Source organism: Pholis gunnellus, assembly GCF_910591455.1.
Source record: "Pholis gunnellus genome assembly, chromosome: 21".
Classification (NCBI taxonomy): Eukaryota; Metazoa; Chordata; class Actinopteri; order Perciformes; family Pholidae; genus Pholis; species Pholis gunnellus.
In genome coordinates this window covers 10,287,194-10,304,677 of record NC_136548.1, presented here as the reverse complement: position 1 = coordinate 10,304,677, position 17,484 = coordinate 10,287,194, and the positions used below count along the sequence as shown (strand labels likewise).

General features: G+C 41.2%; 3 protein-coding genes across 5 annotated transcripts; all 3 read right to left on the bottom strand.

Moving 5' to 3' along the window:
• Positions 1–769: 769 nt before the first annotated feature.
• Positions 770–4,304, bottom strand: atxn7l3b (ataxin 7 like 3b). 3 transcript variants are annotated; one of them, XM_079183319.1, is made up of 9 exons: positions 4,191–4,304; positions 3,563–3,637; positions 3,345–3,468; positions 3,093–3,225; positions 2,681–2,852; positions 2,337–2,437; positions 2,185–2,207; positions 1,994–2,039; positions 770–1,746 (listed from the first exon to the last, which is right to left on the bottom strand). In XM_079183319.1, the coding sequence occupies exons 3-9, from the start codon at positions 3,393–3,395 to the stop codon at positions 1,667–1,669; spliced, it is 606 nt and encodes a 201-aa protein (XP_079039445.1). In that variant the 5' UTR covers positions 3,396–3,468; positions 3,563–3,637; positions 4,191–4,304; the 3' UTR covers positions 770–1,666. The 3 variants fall into 3 exon arrangements, with proteins under 3 accessions (XP_079039445.1, XP_079039446.1, XP_079039447.1); XM_079183320.1 differs by having other exon boundaries at positions 3,345–3,637; XM_079183321.1 differs by lacking the exon at positions 3,563–3,637 and having other exon boundaries at positions 4,191–4,225.
• Positions 4,305–4,564: 260 nt separating this feature from the next.
• On the bottom strand, positions 4,565–9,508 carry LOC306713570 (upstream-binding factor 1-like protein 1). Its single transcript, XM_079183317.1, has 15 exons — positions 9,244–9,508; positions 8,966–9,141; positions 8,736–8,813; positions 8,385–8,540; positions 8,223–8,287; positions 8,020–8,124; positions 7,254–7,395; positions 7,107–7,148; positions 6,956–7,024; positions 6,576–6,631; positions 6,267–6,456; positions 6,115–6,162; positions 5,949–6,026; positions 5,540–5,605; positions 4,565–5,456 (listed from the first exon to the last, which is right to left on the bottom strand). Exons 1-15 carry the CDS (start codon positions 9,269–9,271, stop codon positions 5,406–5,408), a joined length of 1,350 nt encoding a protein of 449 aa, XP_079039443.1. The 5' UTR covers positions 9,272–9,508; the 3' UTR covers positions 4,565–5,405.
• Positions 9,509–10,155: 647 nt separating this feature from the next.
• Positions 10,156–16,886, bottom strand: slc4a1b (solute carrier family 4 member 1b (Diego blood group)). The gene is made up of 16 exons (XM_079183314.1): positions 16,727–16,886; positions 16,128–16,263; positions 15,621–15,693; positions 15,058–15,100; positions 14,782–14,966; positions 14,159–14,369; positions 13,873–14,076; positions 13,644–13,792; positions 13,269–13,463; positions 12,884–13,132; positions 12,669–12,758; positions 12,000–12,166; positions 11,661–11,902; positions 11,389–11,558; positions 10,990–11,163; positions 10,156–10,901 (listed from the first exon to the last, which is right to left on the bottom strand). Exons 1-16 carry the CDS (start codon positions 16,881–16,883, stop codon positions 10,821–10,823), a joined length of 2,526 nt encoding a protein of 841 aa, XP_079039440.1. The 5' UTR covers positions 16,884–16,886; the 3' UTR covers positions 10,156–10,820.
• Between the last annotated feature and the right edge of the window lie 598 nt (positions 16,887–17,484).

The window sequence follows — 17,484 nt, the reverse complement described above, 5'->3', positions numbered from 1 at the left end:
TAGAGTATACTTAAGTAAATCTCAAGTACCTCAAAACATTACTACAGTACTTCCTTACTTTTCATCACTGGTTTTAACTTCTTTACCTACAGTTTGGTAGTTGAATGGTCAGGTTGTGATATGATTAATGGTGTAAAATGTACAAGTTTCCAATAAATAAACCCGCATTCATATTTTGGACCATCTGTAATCTTTGCTTTTTGGTGATATATTGGGCAATTTTACTTCTTTGACCACTGGTTCAACACGCATAGCTCTTGAGGATGGGTTGCCAAATTTACAAACACTCCTCAAATTCTTTATATAACACTGCCTCTACATCATATGATGTATCTGAGATACATTATTTTAGCCATGCGTTAAGGACCACCAACACAAAAACGAGTAACAGCTCAGATGTCGGAGTTTAGGAGGAGCACATGAAGGCAGCATAACTGACTCCCCTGGCAGTTTTCAGTTCAGAGAACTCGATGCATAACATTTTTCTTTGATTCAAATCTCCAACTGTGTGAACTTTTGTTTACTATATCTCAGTTCCCTAAGAATAAGATCTACAACAGCACATCACTGGATTAAAAAAAAAAAAACTTTCACAAAGCAACATTTAAGCCCCACAAGAGAGGTGTATTGAAAAAATAAAAAACTGAAGCAGCTCTAGTCCTCTTCTTTTGATCAACAGCATCCCCTGTTGGCCATTTGGTCTTCAGTCGTACTTGAGCAGAGTTACGATTAAAACCCCATTCAGTCCAAAGTTACCACCAGACATAACGACAGGTAACAAATCATTTATTATGCTAGACAGAAGAAACAAACTGAGCCATGATAGCAGCAATTCAACTATTGGAATATTTACACTATCACATCACACCAAAGATATATGTAACCCTTTACAATGTAAACACATGATACAAAGACATTTTTTGAATGCTAGAAAACAAGCCGACAAATCCACCGAGAATGAAATGAAACGAAACAAACCTGCAGTCCGCAGCAAATACCTGTTTGTAGAATTAAGGGTTCATTTTCTGAACTTTTTTTTAAAAGAAGGTTTCACAGGTGAATGACAAACTGAGGGTTGCTTCTCTCTCAAACACTGTACTGTGATTCAACTGGAGAACTATGAGCCTGCAGTGAATGCTAAAATAAAAGACAAACCATCAGTAATGATTGTCTTTGACATTATTTTTCAAAGAATGCCATTTTAAAAAGGTGAGGAAATAGAAGTACACCTAATACCTAAACCTTTCTGTATTTAAAACAACATAGTGTATGTGCACACGTTCACTCTTCACACAGCTGCCGCTGCATGAATGACACCAGAAGCTACCTCTGTGCAGTGAAATCGTACATGGTGATATTCATTATTTTGGACTCCAGCAAAAAAAAGAAAAAAAAGAAATCTGAGACAAAATGAACTACAACAAAAGAAAAAAAATGAGTGTTGGTACGATGATTTTGTGAAAAAAAAAAAAAAAAAAATCTGTCAAGTATACAGTGGGAGGTCTGGACTGCTTCTGCAGAGCAGCAAACGCCATGAATGTCACCTATAACACGGACGTCCGTTGAGTCCGTTGAGTGTTACTGTGTGCCTGTTTGTGTGTGTGTGTGTGTGTGTGTGTGCACACACACACGATGGCAAGAGAATGTGTGTTTGTGGCTGAGTGTGTTATTGAGGGAATGCCTCATCTTTCATCAGCATGCGCGGACTCTCCTGGTTGTCCATGCGACGTCTAGGACCCATCATGCCTGTGGGACGACACAGCAGACTAGACGTCATTCATTCACTCATACCAGATAATTACAGTGATTTAAAATACATATTTACTTCACTTCATAATTTCTCTGATCAATACGTAGCCAAGAGTATTCAAAACAATATCAACAGGAATGAAGCAAGCCCTCATTTAGGAATTAATTTATTCTAAAATAACAATGTGATGAGTATTCGATGAGGTTATAAGTACACAGGGTTTAAGGCTTCATTTCCACTTACTGCTCTTATGCTTGAATGACTTGGATCTTCTGGGTGAGTTTGGATTCTGAGGTGGAATAAGAAAAACATAGAGTTTGAGTTGACAAATTACAAATGAGTTAATGTAATCCATGTGTTTGTATAAAATTAATTAATGATGGGGATAATAAAACAGTGTAATGCTCCACATGATTGTTCTATTAATCGAGTACCTTGTCAGATTTCCTTTTCTTGGCTGTAAAAGAAAGACGTTACATTTTAGATTCAAAGAAACATTTGTAATCGTTTTTTTAGAAATTATTATTATTGGCAACGGACATTCAGTATCACTAAAAAGAGGTGCAACATAGCATCAGTGCATCACCTTTCTTCTCTGCCCCGTAAGACCAGTCATTATCATTGACGTCGTCATTATCCTCTTGGTCGCTCTCTGACTTGTTGTTGGTGTTGTTACCGGTGACTATTCTGTAGAAGAGGGAAGAAGAAGAAGAAGGCATGACACACACACAATGAGTCAGCATTACACGCCAGTGAAGACACTAAACGAGAGCATAACTTCTCCAGTTAGAAATTGTGATTACACTTCGACAAGATCTTAATTGTCCTGAGCTTACAGAACAAAGGAAACGGTAAACATCTGTACAGTTTACAATCTTGTTATAGTGCTTGTATTGGTTTTCACTGAGGTTGGGTGTCTTACTCTTATACCTGCGGTTGGCTATACGGCTGCTGTTGCGTCCCATCCCCAGGCATTTCTCCAGATGCGGGGCAAAGCGTGAGGCAGCAATGCTTCGGCTGCAGTTGGGACATACACACTCTTTGTTCTTCCACTGGTTGTACACCTGGCCGAACACATCCAATCCCGGCTGGTCCACGATTTCTGGAAATTTAGAGCAAGCAATAAACGGCCCTGCTTTAGAAGTCGAAATACAGAAAGCTTTTGTTGGCTTAATGCCTGGATGTATTGTTCTTTTGTCTTTGGCCTTCTTTATTATCTAGTGTCATAAATATGGAAGGACAATGAATTCACTAATTTCTTTTCTACCCTGAGGTAACTGTTGGCAACTTAAGAAACATGTCACCTTTAATAAATATGGAGACAGAACAACTTTGAGCTCACCAAAGTCCCTCATGCTTTCTTGGTCCGTGTCATCCAGGAAAAAATAGCCCTGCTTGACGGCCCGGTGGACCTCGAAGCAAAGACCCAGGCATGCATCCTCCACCAGGTCAGACAGGATGTCCTGAGCTAGGCCCTGGGAGGAAAGGGCCGGAGGAAACAGGAGACACAAGTCAGACTGTGTCTGCAGATGTAATGTGCATTTCCAAGGCTGCTTGGACTACTATCACACGGCGTGGCCTTGCTCGACTGTACCTCCAGCTTGCTGTTGTCCAGGCTGGACATTGAAACCTCCTCCATTTTCATTTGCCAGAACTACCAGATGAGCCGACGCTGCTGTGGTCATGCTGTAGCGCAGCAAGCATTGGCCAGAACAGGACTGCAGCAGGAGGGAAACACACGTTTAGGCATTAAATCCTGCGAATCTGTGAATGGTCAACATTTGACGCCCTGGATGTGATGCAGCTACTTACAACTTGCACGTTGAAAACACACACACACACACACACACACACACGGGAGGGGGGGTTGCTTCCCACGTTTATAGCCTGCGAATAACACAAAAACAGAATAACAGCGTTGGTGTGGTAGCACTGCAAGATCTCAATAACCACAGAGACGTGACGTTAGCAGAGTTATCAAACGCAGCACCTCGCTGCTCCGAGCATTACGGTCAAATGAAGGCATAGCTTAGCCAAAACCTTGCTGAGGAAAACAAAGAGCGTGGCTATGAATAGGCTGGAGGAATTGAACGTGCCGAGAGGTTAACGTTACAAGAGGCGGTATCCCCCCCCAGACCACCCCAGGTCAACAGCAGCTACAGCTACGAGCGAAACGTGTCAAATGTATCAAACCACGCGGAGTAAATAGAAACAATGCAACACATTTGTAAAGCGGCTGAATGGTTTTGCTGTTGAAGAATTACATTTGACCACAGCGAGGCTCGTCCCCGAACCCAGCACCGCTGCTGCACTGCGGCTGTTCGCCTTTCAACTCCCCCGAATGATTCAAAACGACGCTTGTAAAAGCCCCAATTTAAATCGGATCTACGAGGAATACCGCAATCACGGCCACGATATTTTGCTAATTGTGTTTATTTACCTATTTCGGCAGGCATCCATCTTTACATCACAGAGATCAGACAGTAGCAATCGATCGCTGCACGAGTTTCCAGTTTCCACCGAGCGCTTCCTTTGCAGCACTGCCGGGTCCCGGGTCCCCCCCACCCAGTTGTCTCCAATGTGAATGTATTTATCATCCTGGCCAGCATGTGACTGCGAGTTACCCCGTGCAATTTAGGCGTTAAATTGGCCCTTTGTTCGGGTTTGTAGTTGTCATAAAAAAACATGGTATTTAAAAAAACTAATCTGGTTTCTGCATTGTTACTTCACTACATCAGACAATCCAAGACGAATCTTTATGTAACATGTTTATTGGATTTTTTTAAACACGATTCACGAACAAATGCAAGGTTTTTCACCAATAATAATAAAAAAGAAAAGAAAACAACGCTTGATAAAGTATATTCTTGTTTATCTGCACAATTAAACCCCTTGGTAATCCCGTAAACCCATTAAGACCTGACAGTACATTTTCCCTGGTCACACTTTCGCTCTAAAATCTTTTCAGCCATGTATGTTGTCATTGTTAAAAGCAGAAGACAAATTGGCCGAGTAATGTTGGAATAAAGTGTCTTGATGTATATAGTAGTATATATTATGTGGTAAAGGTTGGATTAATCTGTCTGCGGGCCATTGAGCAAAAATGAACTCCTCTGTGAAACACCATTTAACTTCCCCAATCTGTGTGCACTGTGAACAGCATTCCAAAGGCAGATTATCAAATAGACCCAGATTTTATTGTGTGTTACTTTGAACTAGTTCACACAGAACATGTAAGCACAATATAGGACAAAACATCGCTGGTCTTAAAACATTCTCATGTCCTCAAAGTTTGGTAATAAAGCAGGATTCACCTTTAAAGAACCAAGACATGCATTTCTCAAGCTTCTCATTATGGTCCTACATAAACACATCAATGTTCTGCCAAAGTCCTACATTTGAGATAACGTGAAGCAGATTTTTAAAAGTAATTTGACTGTTACATTATAATAATATATAACAGGTGTGGCCCTCGGGCACTTTGTAATCCAGTGAACTCAGGAGTATTGGCGGCAACCTTCCAGCCAACATGGCCACGACACAATGTGGCATTAAAGTCAGACACCGGAGCGACCAGACTATTGCTTCAAATCAGAATTCTGAACTTGACATGCGTGTGTGTGTGTGATGATCTGCTGTCCATCTCATCACCATATTAAAACATCTCAAAAACGATGTCATCGTTGTCTTCTTCCTCCTCCTCAACCTGTAGATCAACAGAGGGTATTTACAACACCTGTTGCAAAATGAAATACAAAAATCACAAAAATATGTTGTGGTGTTACTAACCTCATCATACTCTACATGGTTCTCTTCTTCGTCACTGCTGTCTGTGGTGTCTTCATCTTCTGAATCCTGCATGGTGTAAAAGAAATGTGGACTGAAAATAAAGCTTTTTAAACCTGTGTTCTCTTCATTCTAGGAATTAGGTCATTTTATTCCCAATTATTATTCCCTTTTGACATAAATTAGATAGTTGACCCAAAACTACGAAGTTCCTTACCTTGTACTGTTGACCACATACTATTCAGCATTTATTTAAAATTCATAAGTAAACCTTATGAATAGTTTCAGATAAAAATATATTTACTCTAAATGTCACTATACGACAGCCTACAGAGAGCTTTGCATTGGTCACATCATGAAAGGGCAGTTAAGAAGAATATATTACTTTGCATGTACCAACAATTCAACTTACTGATGGTCTGTAGACAGAACCACACGGTTCGTGTATCTCATAATCCTTCATTTGGCTGAAATCAAGGTATTTACTTTTCTGCAAAGATAAGCATATTATCAAAAGTAAAAAAAAAGCCTTTTAAAGAAAGAAACAAAAGAGTACTTGAAATTGTGTAGGCGCTTACGCTGGGGTTATGTCTCTGATATAATTGCTGCTCTGCTGCCGGCAGCGTCTGAAGAACGTAAAAAGGTGACAAATGTTAAAGGAGCTCTCAGTTTAGAGTTAAAAAAAACCTGCCTAGAATAAAAATCATTAGAAAGAGAGGGTTCTTTATACCTCAAACCACTTCTGAAGCACCACGGAGTATTTTCTATTCTCTTCAAGTACTTCCTTTTCGTAGCAATTCCTCTGCGCTTTCGGGAGGTCGGCCCACATTTTGTTGACCACGGCGAAGCGATCCCTTGATTTTGGGATTTTCTCCCTCAGAAGTAACATCTGCTTTTTGCAGAAAATTCCGCAGGCAGATCTGCGAGTAAAGAAATTGTTCAGTCACAAGTTTGTCTGCAGGTAGACAACCAAGAGTTTGATTTGTTTGAATAAATTCTGTGTATCTTAAGGGTATAAATGTATGACGATCATGCTCACCGAAATGACATTTTGGGCTCCCCAGTAATTTTCTTTTGCACTTTGCTCTTATTGTCCTGCAGTCCAAAGTTATTTTATTGAAGTGAAGAGAGCACAACTCAACAATCTATCCCCTCTGAGTATAAGCTGTTCTTTGTATGAGGTAGAATGAAAGAGATAAACAACTGAACAATAAACAATTAACAGATGGAAAAGCAAACACATTTTCTATTAAATCAACAAAAAGCCACCCAAACCTGTTGGCAAATGAGTCAACCAAGAGTTAAAACAGCCTCTCTCTGCTTTTTTTAACAGAAGTGACAGCACGTCTGCAAGTACGCAACATTTGTTCTTAGGACCAACTACCAGATGTGTGCAGGAACCATGAAAATACTTCTCACCGTAGACTTTTTAGGTCTTTTGACGCCGGTCTCATTTAGGATCTGCTGCTGCTTCTCCGCATCAAAATTCTGAGGAACATGAACACTATTGCTACACAATGTGTGACAGCATCAGCTCACTGCTGCAACGGTAGTTTTCTAAATGACTTACCTTTAGATATGCATCCAGCTCGACATTGTATTGCCTCTTCAACTGAAAGAGATAAAAGTGTTTCATTCAGATTATTTTACATTCAGACTTTCACTGTAACCAAACCTCCTAATCTATTGTTGCCGTCTCAAAAGTTTGAGTTCCTACCGCTGCACTGCGCGTGTTGAGCGTGTTCCTTTGTTTCTCAGTCATATCTCGCCAACCGTGGGCCCACATAGCTATGCAATTATTTCCTTCCAAACCCTTCTTGGAAGAACGTTGCTCTTTGCAGTATAGTCTATATCCATTTCTAAAAAAACACACACACACACACACACACACACACACACACACACACACACACACACACACACACACACACACACACACACACACACACACACACACACACACACACACACACACACACACACACACACACACACACACAAACAGTTGGTCAGTTACTTGTGAGTTAACGGCTTGTTAGCATTAGTTGGTTTTGTGTTCATTTACAAAGATACAAAGATTTACACAAAGTAAAATAGGTATGGCTGCTTCTCCAATGGACTTCTTCAAACTTAATGACTGGCAAGAACTATTGAGTATACCACACGCTCAATCCGTATGTTTCATACACTGATGCTGGTAGAGCTGCCACGCAATGCGCCGGCCTGCCCATCGGGAGCAACTTGAGGTTCAGCTCAAGAGCACTTCTAGATGCAGTCATGAGGAACCAGAAATAATACCGACAACCTTAGGATTTAAAAGGATGAACCGCTCTATCTCCTGAGCCATAGTCGGGGCATTTTTTCGTGTACAAAAAAAAAGAAAAAGAGTAAATATGATCAAAAATATTGAGAGAGGTACAAGCTGCTGATTTATGAAGATACAAAAAAGCAAAACAAGTGTCAATGTGGAGTGTGTGGCTTACGAAGGAGGCTGGAGTGGCATGCCTTCTCTTTCTTTAGTAACCTTCTTTGAGATGGAAGGTCGATCCCTTACAGCCTTGCCCTTGGGAATTGTTCTATATTGTTTACTGAAAGACAAAGAATTAGTTTTGACACCGGACTTTAAACTGGCATTCTGGGCCAAATCACGTGATCATATGGGACGGTATGCGTGTTAATCTAGTACCTGAACGCCTGCACCCTTCGTGTGTATTCCTCGGTTGCAAGCTGAAATTTCTCCACATATTGAGCCTGGAAAATGTCAGTTATTGATGATCATTACAGAGTTTATTCCTAAGGCAACAATAAATGATGTGTTGTTTGAGTGGTAGCCTTTCACTGAGTGTACCTTCTCTTCATCTGGGAGCATCTGGTACTTCTGGACTAGGTTCTTGAATACCTTTTGGCGGCTCATTTTTGGGTGCTTCTTGAGATACGCGGGCCTATTTTCCTCTAAAAAGATGGCATTTGGAGGGGCGGGTCTCTTTGGGTGCTCTGGATGGATCTGACGTGTAAGAGTAATCAAAGAATGAAGCATCCAGGTGAGGTGAGCTCTCCACAGAGCGCAGGCTTCAAGACTGATGAGTCATTACAGTTTTGCATTACAGTTTTGACCTAAGCAGTACTTAAAATGAATACCTGCAGAGAGAAATATATTCACAATATTAAGCTTTCTAAAGTTGGATTGTGCTGTGCTTACCTTAATGTTCGTGGCAGGATTGGAAATGACACCTTCAGCTTCAACGAGGAGCTCTGTGAGGGTCCGAATCTTAGCCATCTGAGCAAGAACAACAAAAATATCACAGCGAAGACTAATGAGACTGACTTAAACTTACTGGGCAACTAGTTCTGCTTAAGTTTGTTGATTATGATTGAAAGCGGTGAAACTGTTTTTGTCAACTGTAAATTAAGAGTTAAACTGTGACTCACTTTCTGCAAAATCTGTCCCCACTTTTCTTTGCATGCTTCAGGAGAGAAAGGGGGGAAAGCCACCATGTTCCAGTTCATGTTTTTCAGTGCACTGATGTATGTGTGCTTTCTCTCATTTTCTGGGATGCTGGTTTTCATCACAGCAAGAAGCTTCTGGAGGTTTTCCTTGGTCCACCCTGTAGTTACAGCACAGGAAGAAAAACACAGGAACCCTTTTAGTAATTTATATAGTGTTATATAAGTCATTATAAAAGAAAGATGTATTTAAGTATACCCACCAGGTTCTTCAGTCCCACTTCCCCCCATTGTGTCCAATACAACGTGTTTCCAGTGGAAGTCTTTCTGTTACTGTTAACTGGATGCAAACTGGGCAGAACTTCTGGTCAAAGCACGTGACTCCCGCAAACTTATCAAGAATATATCGAAAAATATCAAGAGGTTTAAGTTCATTAACAAATCTAGCGATATTTAACCCAAATATATATTCACGTTACGGTCGTCATCAGGACAAGAACACCACATGGAGCTGCAGAGAACAACATTCACCAGTGCTTCCCTCCATGTTTTGTAGGCGGGTCCTTCTTGAGGAGCAACCAATCAGAAACGAGCGTAACCCAAAAGCCAGCCAATGAACGTAATCTTCTTCTTCCTCGTGTTTATTGGCGGCGGTTGACGTTTGAGCAGAGTTGCAGTTACAAAGCGCCCCCTACTGACCTGGAGAGTGTTGAATCGTGGCACTAAATCATCTGAATAATGATAACAACTATATTATATTAAATACTATATATATTTTGGTTTACCAAATAACTTTTTAACCTTCATTATTGCCTTGACTTTCTAAGGTTAGCTTGAGATATCTCTGAATAACAAAGCTTATGAACATAGCTTGAATTACCAGGGACAACTCTGTCTGTATATTCATTTACTGTACATTATTTCATTTTATAGCAACATTACATGCAATAAATGTGTCATACAAAGATGTATTTGATTGTAGAGCTTTTCTCTGGTGTCCCATTCTTATTGTTCATTAATTGCCAAAGTGAGAAGTAATCAATGATAAAAAATATTACAGAAAAAGTTATAAATAGGATCGGCAGAACATTTGATTGGTCCCGGCTTTCTTTAAAGCCAATTAAAAGCAAACAGGACCCAATGACTAAGTTGATGGTCATTTTTTTTATTATTTATAGAGAGATGACAAGAAGAGCAACATTACACACATTATAAACTTAACAACACGCAATATTTCCCTCTCCATTAATTGAGTAACAGTGGCGTTCTCTCCAGTGTTACCAGTTTTAACATTCTTGCTAAAATATCTACACTTTGTTGACATCTTGCTTTATAAATCATGAATTACTTTATTCAGAGTTAAGATTTTACTCGCATCAAGCGAGTACAACAATAACTTAAGTGGCACGTGTAACAACATTACATTCAATGCGCAATTGCTTTGAAAAACAAAAATCTTTGGCTACGATAACACTACAATATTTTCCATTGAGCATCCAATCCGTCCTTTTTTTTAATGGCAAACATGAATTATATTTTTGGTGTACCAGTGCCTCTTTAAAATGTCTTTCTTTCTTTGTAAAAAAATGTCAATTTACATGAATATTTCCAGCTTTTGTACCTGAGTGACTGTTGAAAACTCTTCAGGAATGTTTGACCAAGACCATTATTAATATTAATCTTCATCCATATCGACACTATAAAGTCATGTTTCATGAAACAACTCAAAACATGTTTGTGCTTATAGGTGGATGAAACATTCATTTGAGCCATATATAAAATAAACATCTATTTGTGAAAATAAAAGTATTTCTAGCATGATAGCTGTCATGGAAGACATCTACAATGGCATCTGAGATTCACAGTATACATCCTGCCCCGGCTCCTCCTCGAATGTCACTTTGGCGTCTTCAGCATCCAACTAAAACACAAACGACACAGAAAAATGAATGCTTAATACTGCTTCGATCTGCATTGATTTATTCAAATGACAGGCGGTATCCACTTACACATTTCATTTCCAGTTCAGTGAAGAAACGCCCAGTCATAAACATGCGTAGAGGAATGGTGAGGATGAGTATGAAGGGAAGTGCGAGGGATACTGGACTGGATTTAACAATCCACAAAACTGCAAGGCACACTATCTGGATGGCCGTGAACAAGTGCATTCGTCCTGTGCTCACCTGTAGCCAATATGTCAAAATATTAATCAGATGGACATGACTGCACATGCTTTTTGGCTCTAATGGTGGCCAACACATGTACCATCAAATGATATGAGTTCATATGAATGCTGTTATTCTCAAGCACATTACTCTGAACACAAATGCTGGTATATATATGGTGCGCTTAATCTGAAGTGCAACAGTCCATGCACTTTAGTTATTATGCAGTCATGGGACTCTTACTCTGGTGGCGTAGGGTTCATTGGGGTGGTATTTTTTCGGGATGAGCAGAAGCAGGATACGATCCCACATCTGGATGCCATTGAGTGACGTAACTCCCATGTAGAGAAAGATCCCAAACAAGGCCGATATGGGAATCAACTTTAGGATCGGCTCCATCAGAATTGACAGACCTTGACGCAAAATGACATTCAGATGAAGCAAAGTGTACAGTGTTTAAATGACAGACCTGTATATTCTTAGAAAAGATACATGGATGATTAGACAGCACCTACCAATCAGCAATGCCACCAGAATGCCACTGACCCTCTGCTCCATCACCTTCTCAATTATAGGTTTTGGTCCTTTGCTCATGACGGTGAGAGCATTGGCGTGGGTAACAGATCGCACCGTGGCAGCACTGAGCCACGGCACACCAAATATTGCACTGAGCCCTCCCATGCCGACTAAAACCAGCAAGTCAAAGTGGAACCCTGAGCCTTTGACCATCTTTCTCTCCGGCTTACTCACAATCAGACTGTTAACAGATATAACATATGAATCAAGTTTGGTTTAAGACATTCTGAGGTTGATACTTCAGTGAGTGACATTGTTGTTGAGATGTAATGACTCACGTTGTGATCTGAGACTCCAGAAAGATCAGAATGAAGACGAGCAGGGCCGGCACACAGCATGCGAACATCACCCACACCGGGAACGCCTTGTGCTCTCCGAAGGGGTTGATGAGCCAGCCTCTTTTGGATGGATTGGACACCATCAGACCTTTGGGAACCACTAGTTTCTGTAAAGAAAGACACCAGTTTTTAACACGTGTTAAAGGATGGATTCACAACTTTTCTCTGTCTTGAAACAATATTGAGCATATGTGCATACTGGCCATTATCAAAGGACGTGATGGGAGGGAAAAAAATCCAGTTTAGCTTGAGATAATATGAGACCTAAGCAGTCTGAGTTAATCAGATCAAGTCAATATCTTCCACAGTTACAATGTTGATAAAGTAAAATTCCCTGTTTTCTGTTTGGGCTGCAGTGGACAGTAACTAAAGAAATATTTTTTTATTTACCAAAAAGACTAGTTTTGTCCGATATTCACCTGATTTGATTAATTTGGATATAAATATTAGCTCCAGATAAACTTTTGAATGTGTTTTTGCACAGAAATAGGACTGTGGACGTTGTCCCTCATGATTTACACTGAAAGCACACTAGGAAGGCAACTTTTAATGGCCAGGATAAACAGGAGGAATTGTTACAGCAAGCAAAACCTGTTTATATGGGCCTACCTGAGTGTAGGTATCATCAATGCTGTAGTCCACGACAATCATGAGAAAAATGGCAATAGGCACACCAAAGTCACCAAGCAAACGTCTGACCTGATAAGCACAGATCAGATCAACTTCTAAAGATTTAAGAATTTAATTAAACAGCTGATGACAGAAATAAACTCCTCACTGACTTTTGTGAAACAAGCTGGTAATGGCCTGTGGACACAACTCACCTTTCCAGGAAGAAAAGTGCCGTTCTTGAACTGGCGCAGGAAGAAAGCAATGAAGAAGCAGCCTAACATGAGGCACATGGAGAGCAGGGCTGTGTTGGGGTAAGATGCCTTAATGGTGTTGATAATAACAGACGTGTTGCCGGTATCGTTGTCATACATGACCACCTTTTCCACTTTTGGATGCCAGGGATTTTCTAGAGTTGCATTCACATGATCGTAATTCAGAATCAGCGGATGAGCCTCAAAGGTCTAAAGAGAAGAACGAGAGTAGATGTAGAAAGATTATAATCTGGCCTTGAGAGACAGAAACTCTGTTCACAGAAGTGAAATGTTTCAGATTTCATTTGGACAGATGAAATGTGTGAAATGGATGAAGATGGTTTACCCTCCCTAGCTTGGCAAAGGTTTCATAAATGAAGATGAGGGAAATGAGGATGGAGAAGATTTCCTGGGTGAAGCGGGAGATGAAACGCACCAGGAAGCTGCCCTCAAAGGCCACAATGATCACCACAATGATGACCAGCCACACTCCGACCCACACTCTGCCCACAATATACTCAATGTCCTGGGACTTGCAGAACTGAATGAAGGAAACTGGGGATAAGTTGAACTCTGACCAAGCAAATGAATTAAAGAAATAATGGGTTGTGCTATTCAAAAATGTAGAATATATAAAAAATCTGTCATAAGAATGAACTTCAGTGGCATCATATAGATGAGAAGAGACAGTTCACCTAAATGAATCAGTGCTATAACTTACAGCGAAGAAGGCCTCCTCAAATACCAACAGAGGACCAGAGAAACCGATGACCAGGACGGGCTGAGCAGCGATGAAACAGAAGATGATCCCCTGAATGCTGGTGGAGATGAGGAGCTCTGAAACGCCCATCATGTTTTCCACCTTATCAGCTGTAGTGGCAAAGATGAGGGCAAAGTATGATCATAGCATGCAACAGCAACACCACGTCTCAACAAATATGCACACATACCCAGCAGTCCTCCGAAGGTGATGGCGGGAGACAGAGCGGCGAAGTAGATGAAAATGATGGCAGCAAGGACCTGGGTGTTAAGAGCATCTGTGATGTCACTCTTGTAGTACTGGTAGCGCCTCTTTATGTCTCGCATCATCCCACCAAATGGGCGACCAGTACGGGACAGGGGGTCTTCAGATGAGCGACCAGAAGAGATGGAAACTAGAGGGGGAAACAATTTCCATTTTGTTGATACTACTACCACTCTATACTGTAGTTTTGAGTGTGTGTCAATAGCACTCACCCCTTCGAGGTTTGGAGTCCGGGCGGATGGTGGGATCAGAGGACTGGAACCTGTCCTGCAGTAGTTTCTTCTGAAAGCTGATAATGGAGCTGAGCATCGCTTCGTTCTGGATCTCTGTGGGCGGGATGACGATGCTGCAGTCCATGAAGTTGGCCACGGCATCCATCAGCTCACGGGCGCTCTTTGCCCGAAACGCTACCTGATTGAACATCTGGGATGGAGATAGCAGAGGGGAGATTAGGACCGCCCATTGCAGGGTCAGGGAGTTTGCATTTACCCGTTTCATACAATCAATAACTTTGGTGCAGAGTTGCAGTCCACGTTCTAAACATTCCTTTTGTCTGCAAAGTTTTCATTGTTTGGAGTGTTTTGCAAAAATAAACCCTGTAAAGTCAGAGATTTTTTTCAGGCAGCATCTGAACAATCTAATATATAGTGTTATGGAACTTACATCCTGAACTTGGACTCACTTGTGGCTTACCTTATGTTGACTAAAATCAGGACTTTGACTTGTTCAGCCAGTTGAACTTAGACTACCCTGAATTTACCCGGAGTCTGTTTCTGTTATTGTGTCACTGCTCACACGTTTTAGATCTGCAGAGAGAAAGTGTCAGTTAACTCACTTTGTCAGCCATCAGTGCTGCCATAGCACGGCCGGTCTCGCGGTAGTCCATGTCACTCTTGCTGGGGCCAACCAGAGCAAAGACGAAGCGTACAGGCACCGGGGCCTCCAAGGCAGAGTCGAGCTCCACAGCTTCCTTCAGACGCACAAACACGACTGTAGGCCTTTCTAGAAAGTCCAAGGCTCCTGGTTCAAACAGATAGAAATGCTTTTGCAGCAACAAACACACATACTGTACTCCAGATCCTAAATGAAAACAATGCAAACACTGGCTTACCTACGAGCACCATGGAGGCCTCAACGCGGTCAGATTCATCCCTCTAAACGAACACAGAGTGAGCAGACCTAGTGGGTTAATGTTTATTTCCCATCCACATCATTATCACTAAATCATGCCTGTGTAACTTGCCTTGAACATCTGTGCTTCTTAAAAACTACAACAGCTTTAGATGATCTATCAATTATGTGAAATTGTATTTTTGCACTTCTTTCCCAGGAGGAAATTACAATCCGAGCATTACAGCTGTGTGAAAATACTTCCTGAACACATCAAGACTTGTGTCACAGCCCTTGAAATTGAATAAGATAAATAAAACATTATGTGCAGACATTAAAAAGATAAATTGATCCAAAAAATAAACTGAGGGAATGTTTATCAGAACAAGAAATCTAAATGCATCTAAAAGAAACAGAAATCTCTACAAGCTTTACTCCTGAACGGACTTTCTAAATGGTCTGACCCCAGAAATCACTTTCACATCACTGCCACCGTCTCACCGTTGTTATGATATCAAATCATGTTATCTCATGTTATCTCGTCAGATCAGTGGAAGAACTTACTCTGTCCTTGACTGAAAACTTCTGCAGGTCCACCCCGTCAGTCAGGGCTTGGCTCTCCGGGTCATCTGATTGGCTGCAGGGGAAAAAAAGACGTCATTGGTTGAAGACTGAAGGCGATTAACGTATTCTCTGGTAGTCCCAAGTACAGGAGTAAGGAGTGTGCGCATTTATTTACATAGCAATCATTCAACAAAATAGGGGATTAGGCATCTTGTATAAGCCTTGTGATCTTTGGTTTAGTTTCCCTTTAGATTACTTTGCTTATTGAACAACAGTAAGAGTATAGACCCTTTAGAAGCGGGAGGTAACTACAGTACACATTGGTCACCTTGAATAAGGCTAAAGCAGTGGTTTGATGGTCAGAGACAGTGTTTCATAATTACAGGTGTGATCTCCACAGTAGTTACGTGTTGTGTTTAACTTTCTCTGAGCAGCTTTGGGTAACAGCGTCATAAATGTAGGTCATTTATGTTTGAGTCATTGTTGGGTGATGTCTTGGAAGGATACCTGCAGTTTTGAAGCAGAGATTTCAGCACTCCCTCCCGGTCCCCAGGTCTGATCTCCTTCTTGTTAACCATCTCAGTGACCATCTTCTCTGCGATGCCGGACAGTGTCCGCTCTTCACAGTCAAATATTATCACACCTTGACAAAGGAACACATAGGAAAATATTCAGAGTTGCACACACAGAGGGGGGGGGGGGGGGGGGGGGGGGCGCGGTGTGGTTGTGGTTTGAGGCGAGGTTCAGATAAAATGAGAAGAAGCACTGGGAATGCCGGTGTCATTTCAAGGGTTAAGTTTTGGGTCTTCAATGGTTTACTCCACTGTACAGCTTTAGTACTTTGCAGATTCAGATTATAGTTACAAAATATAATCAACAAACACACTATGATGCATTATGAAAGATTCAATTACCCAGTAGTCTCTAGTCAGCCCGTTACCAGCTGCAACATTTAAAGTAGTGGAGTAAAGAAGCACAAACTAGAATTACACAAGTCAAGTGTCTAACATTTCACTTAACACAGTACTTGTGTGTCCTTCTTTACTTTCTACCACTGACAATAGTTGTAAGTAGACAGATTGTTTTTTAGTTAAAACTCCTCTGACCTGTGTTCATGGTGCGTCGGAGCTGGATGAGGCTCTTGAAGGTGAGGTAGGAGATGCTCGAGGACTCCCACACCCCGGCCTGAGGGTCGAAGCTCTCCTCGTATCCCGCCCATCGGCCCGTCTCCTGCCAGTAGCTCTGCTGCTTTGGGTCCTTCATTAGCTCCTTCAGCTCCACGTACCTCTGAAGGAAGGCCCAGAGACAGACAGAAGTAAACACTGGCTGATAAGAACATGAATGTCGGACACAAGCACAAAACATGCTTGTGTCTGTGAGACGGAGAGTGAAAATCTGTACGGGGAAGGTGGATGACTTAAAGTTGAACCTCCCGTAATTACAGTCTGAGCATGTGATGAACAACTGTGGGTTCACTGGCCACTTCCTACCTGTCAGTGTGTTTCACTGTGAGTGAATATTTTGTCTCTGTCTAACCTGAAAATGGGAAATGGCTGTTATATCAAGTAAATGTAAATTATTTTTAGGTTAAAGGATGGTTCACATTATTTCAAGTCGGACTTACAGCAACATCCAAATGCCCTTATGTACATTGAAAGGGTTTTTTGGTTGCTGTGATTGTTCCTCCTGTCTTACCAAGTTGCAGTATTTTTAGCACCAAATTCTTTCAATCTTTGTCTTAATATCCCTCTACTGCAGCTCAACAAAGAACCACAAAAAGGGACTTTGAACTTAAAGTCATTTTCAATTGTTTCAATGTACAAATGTGAGCAAACAGAATCTGTCTATAAATAAGACGACAATA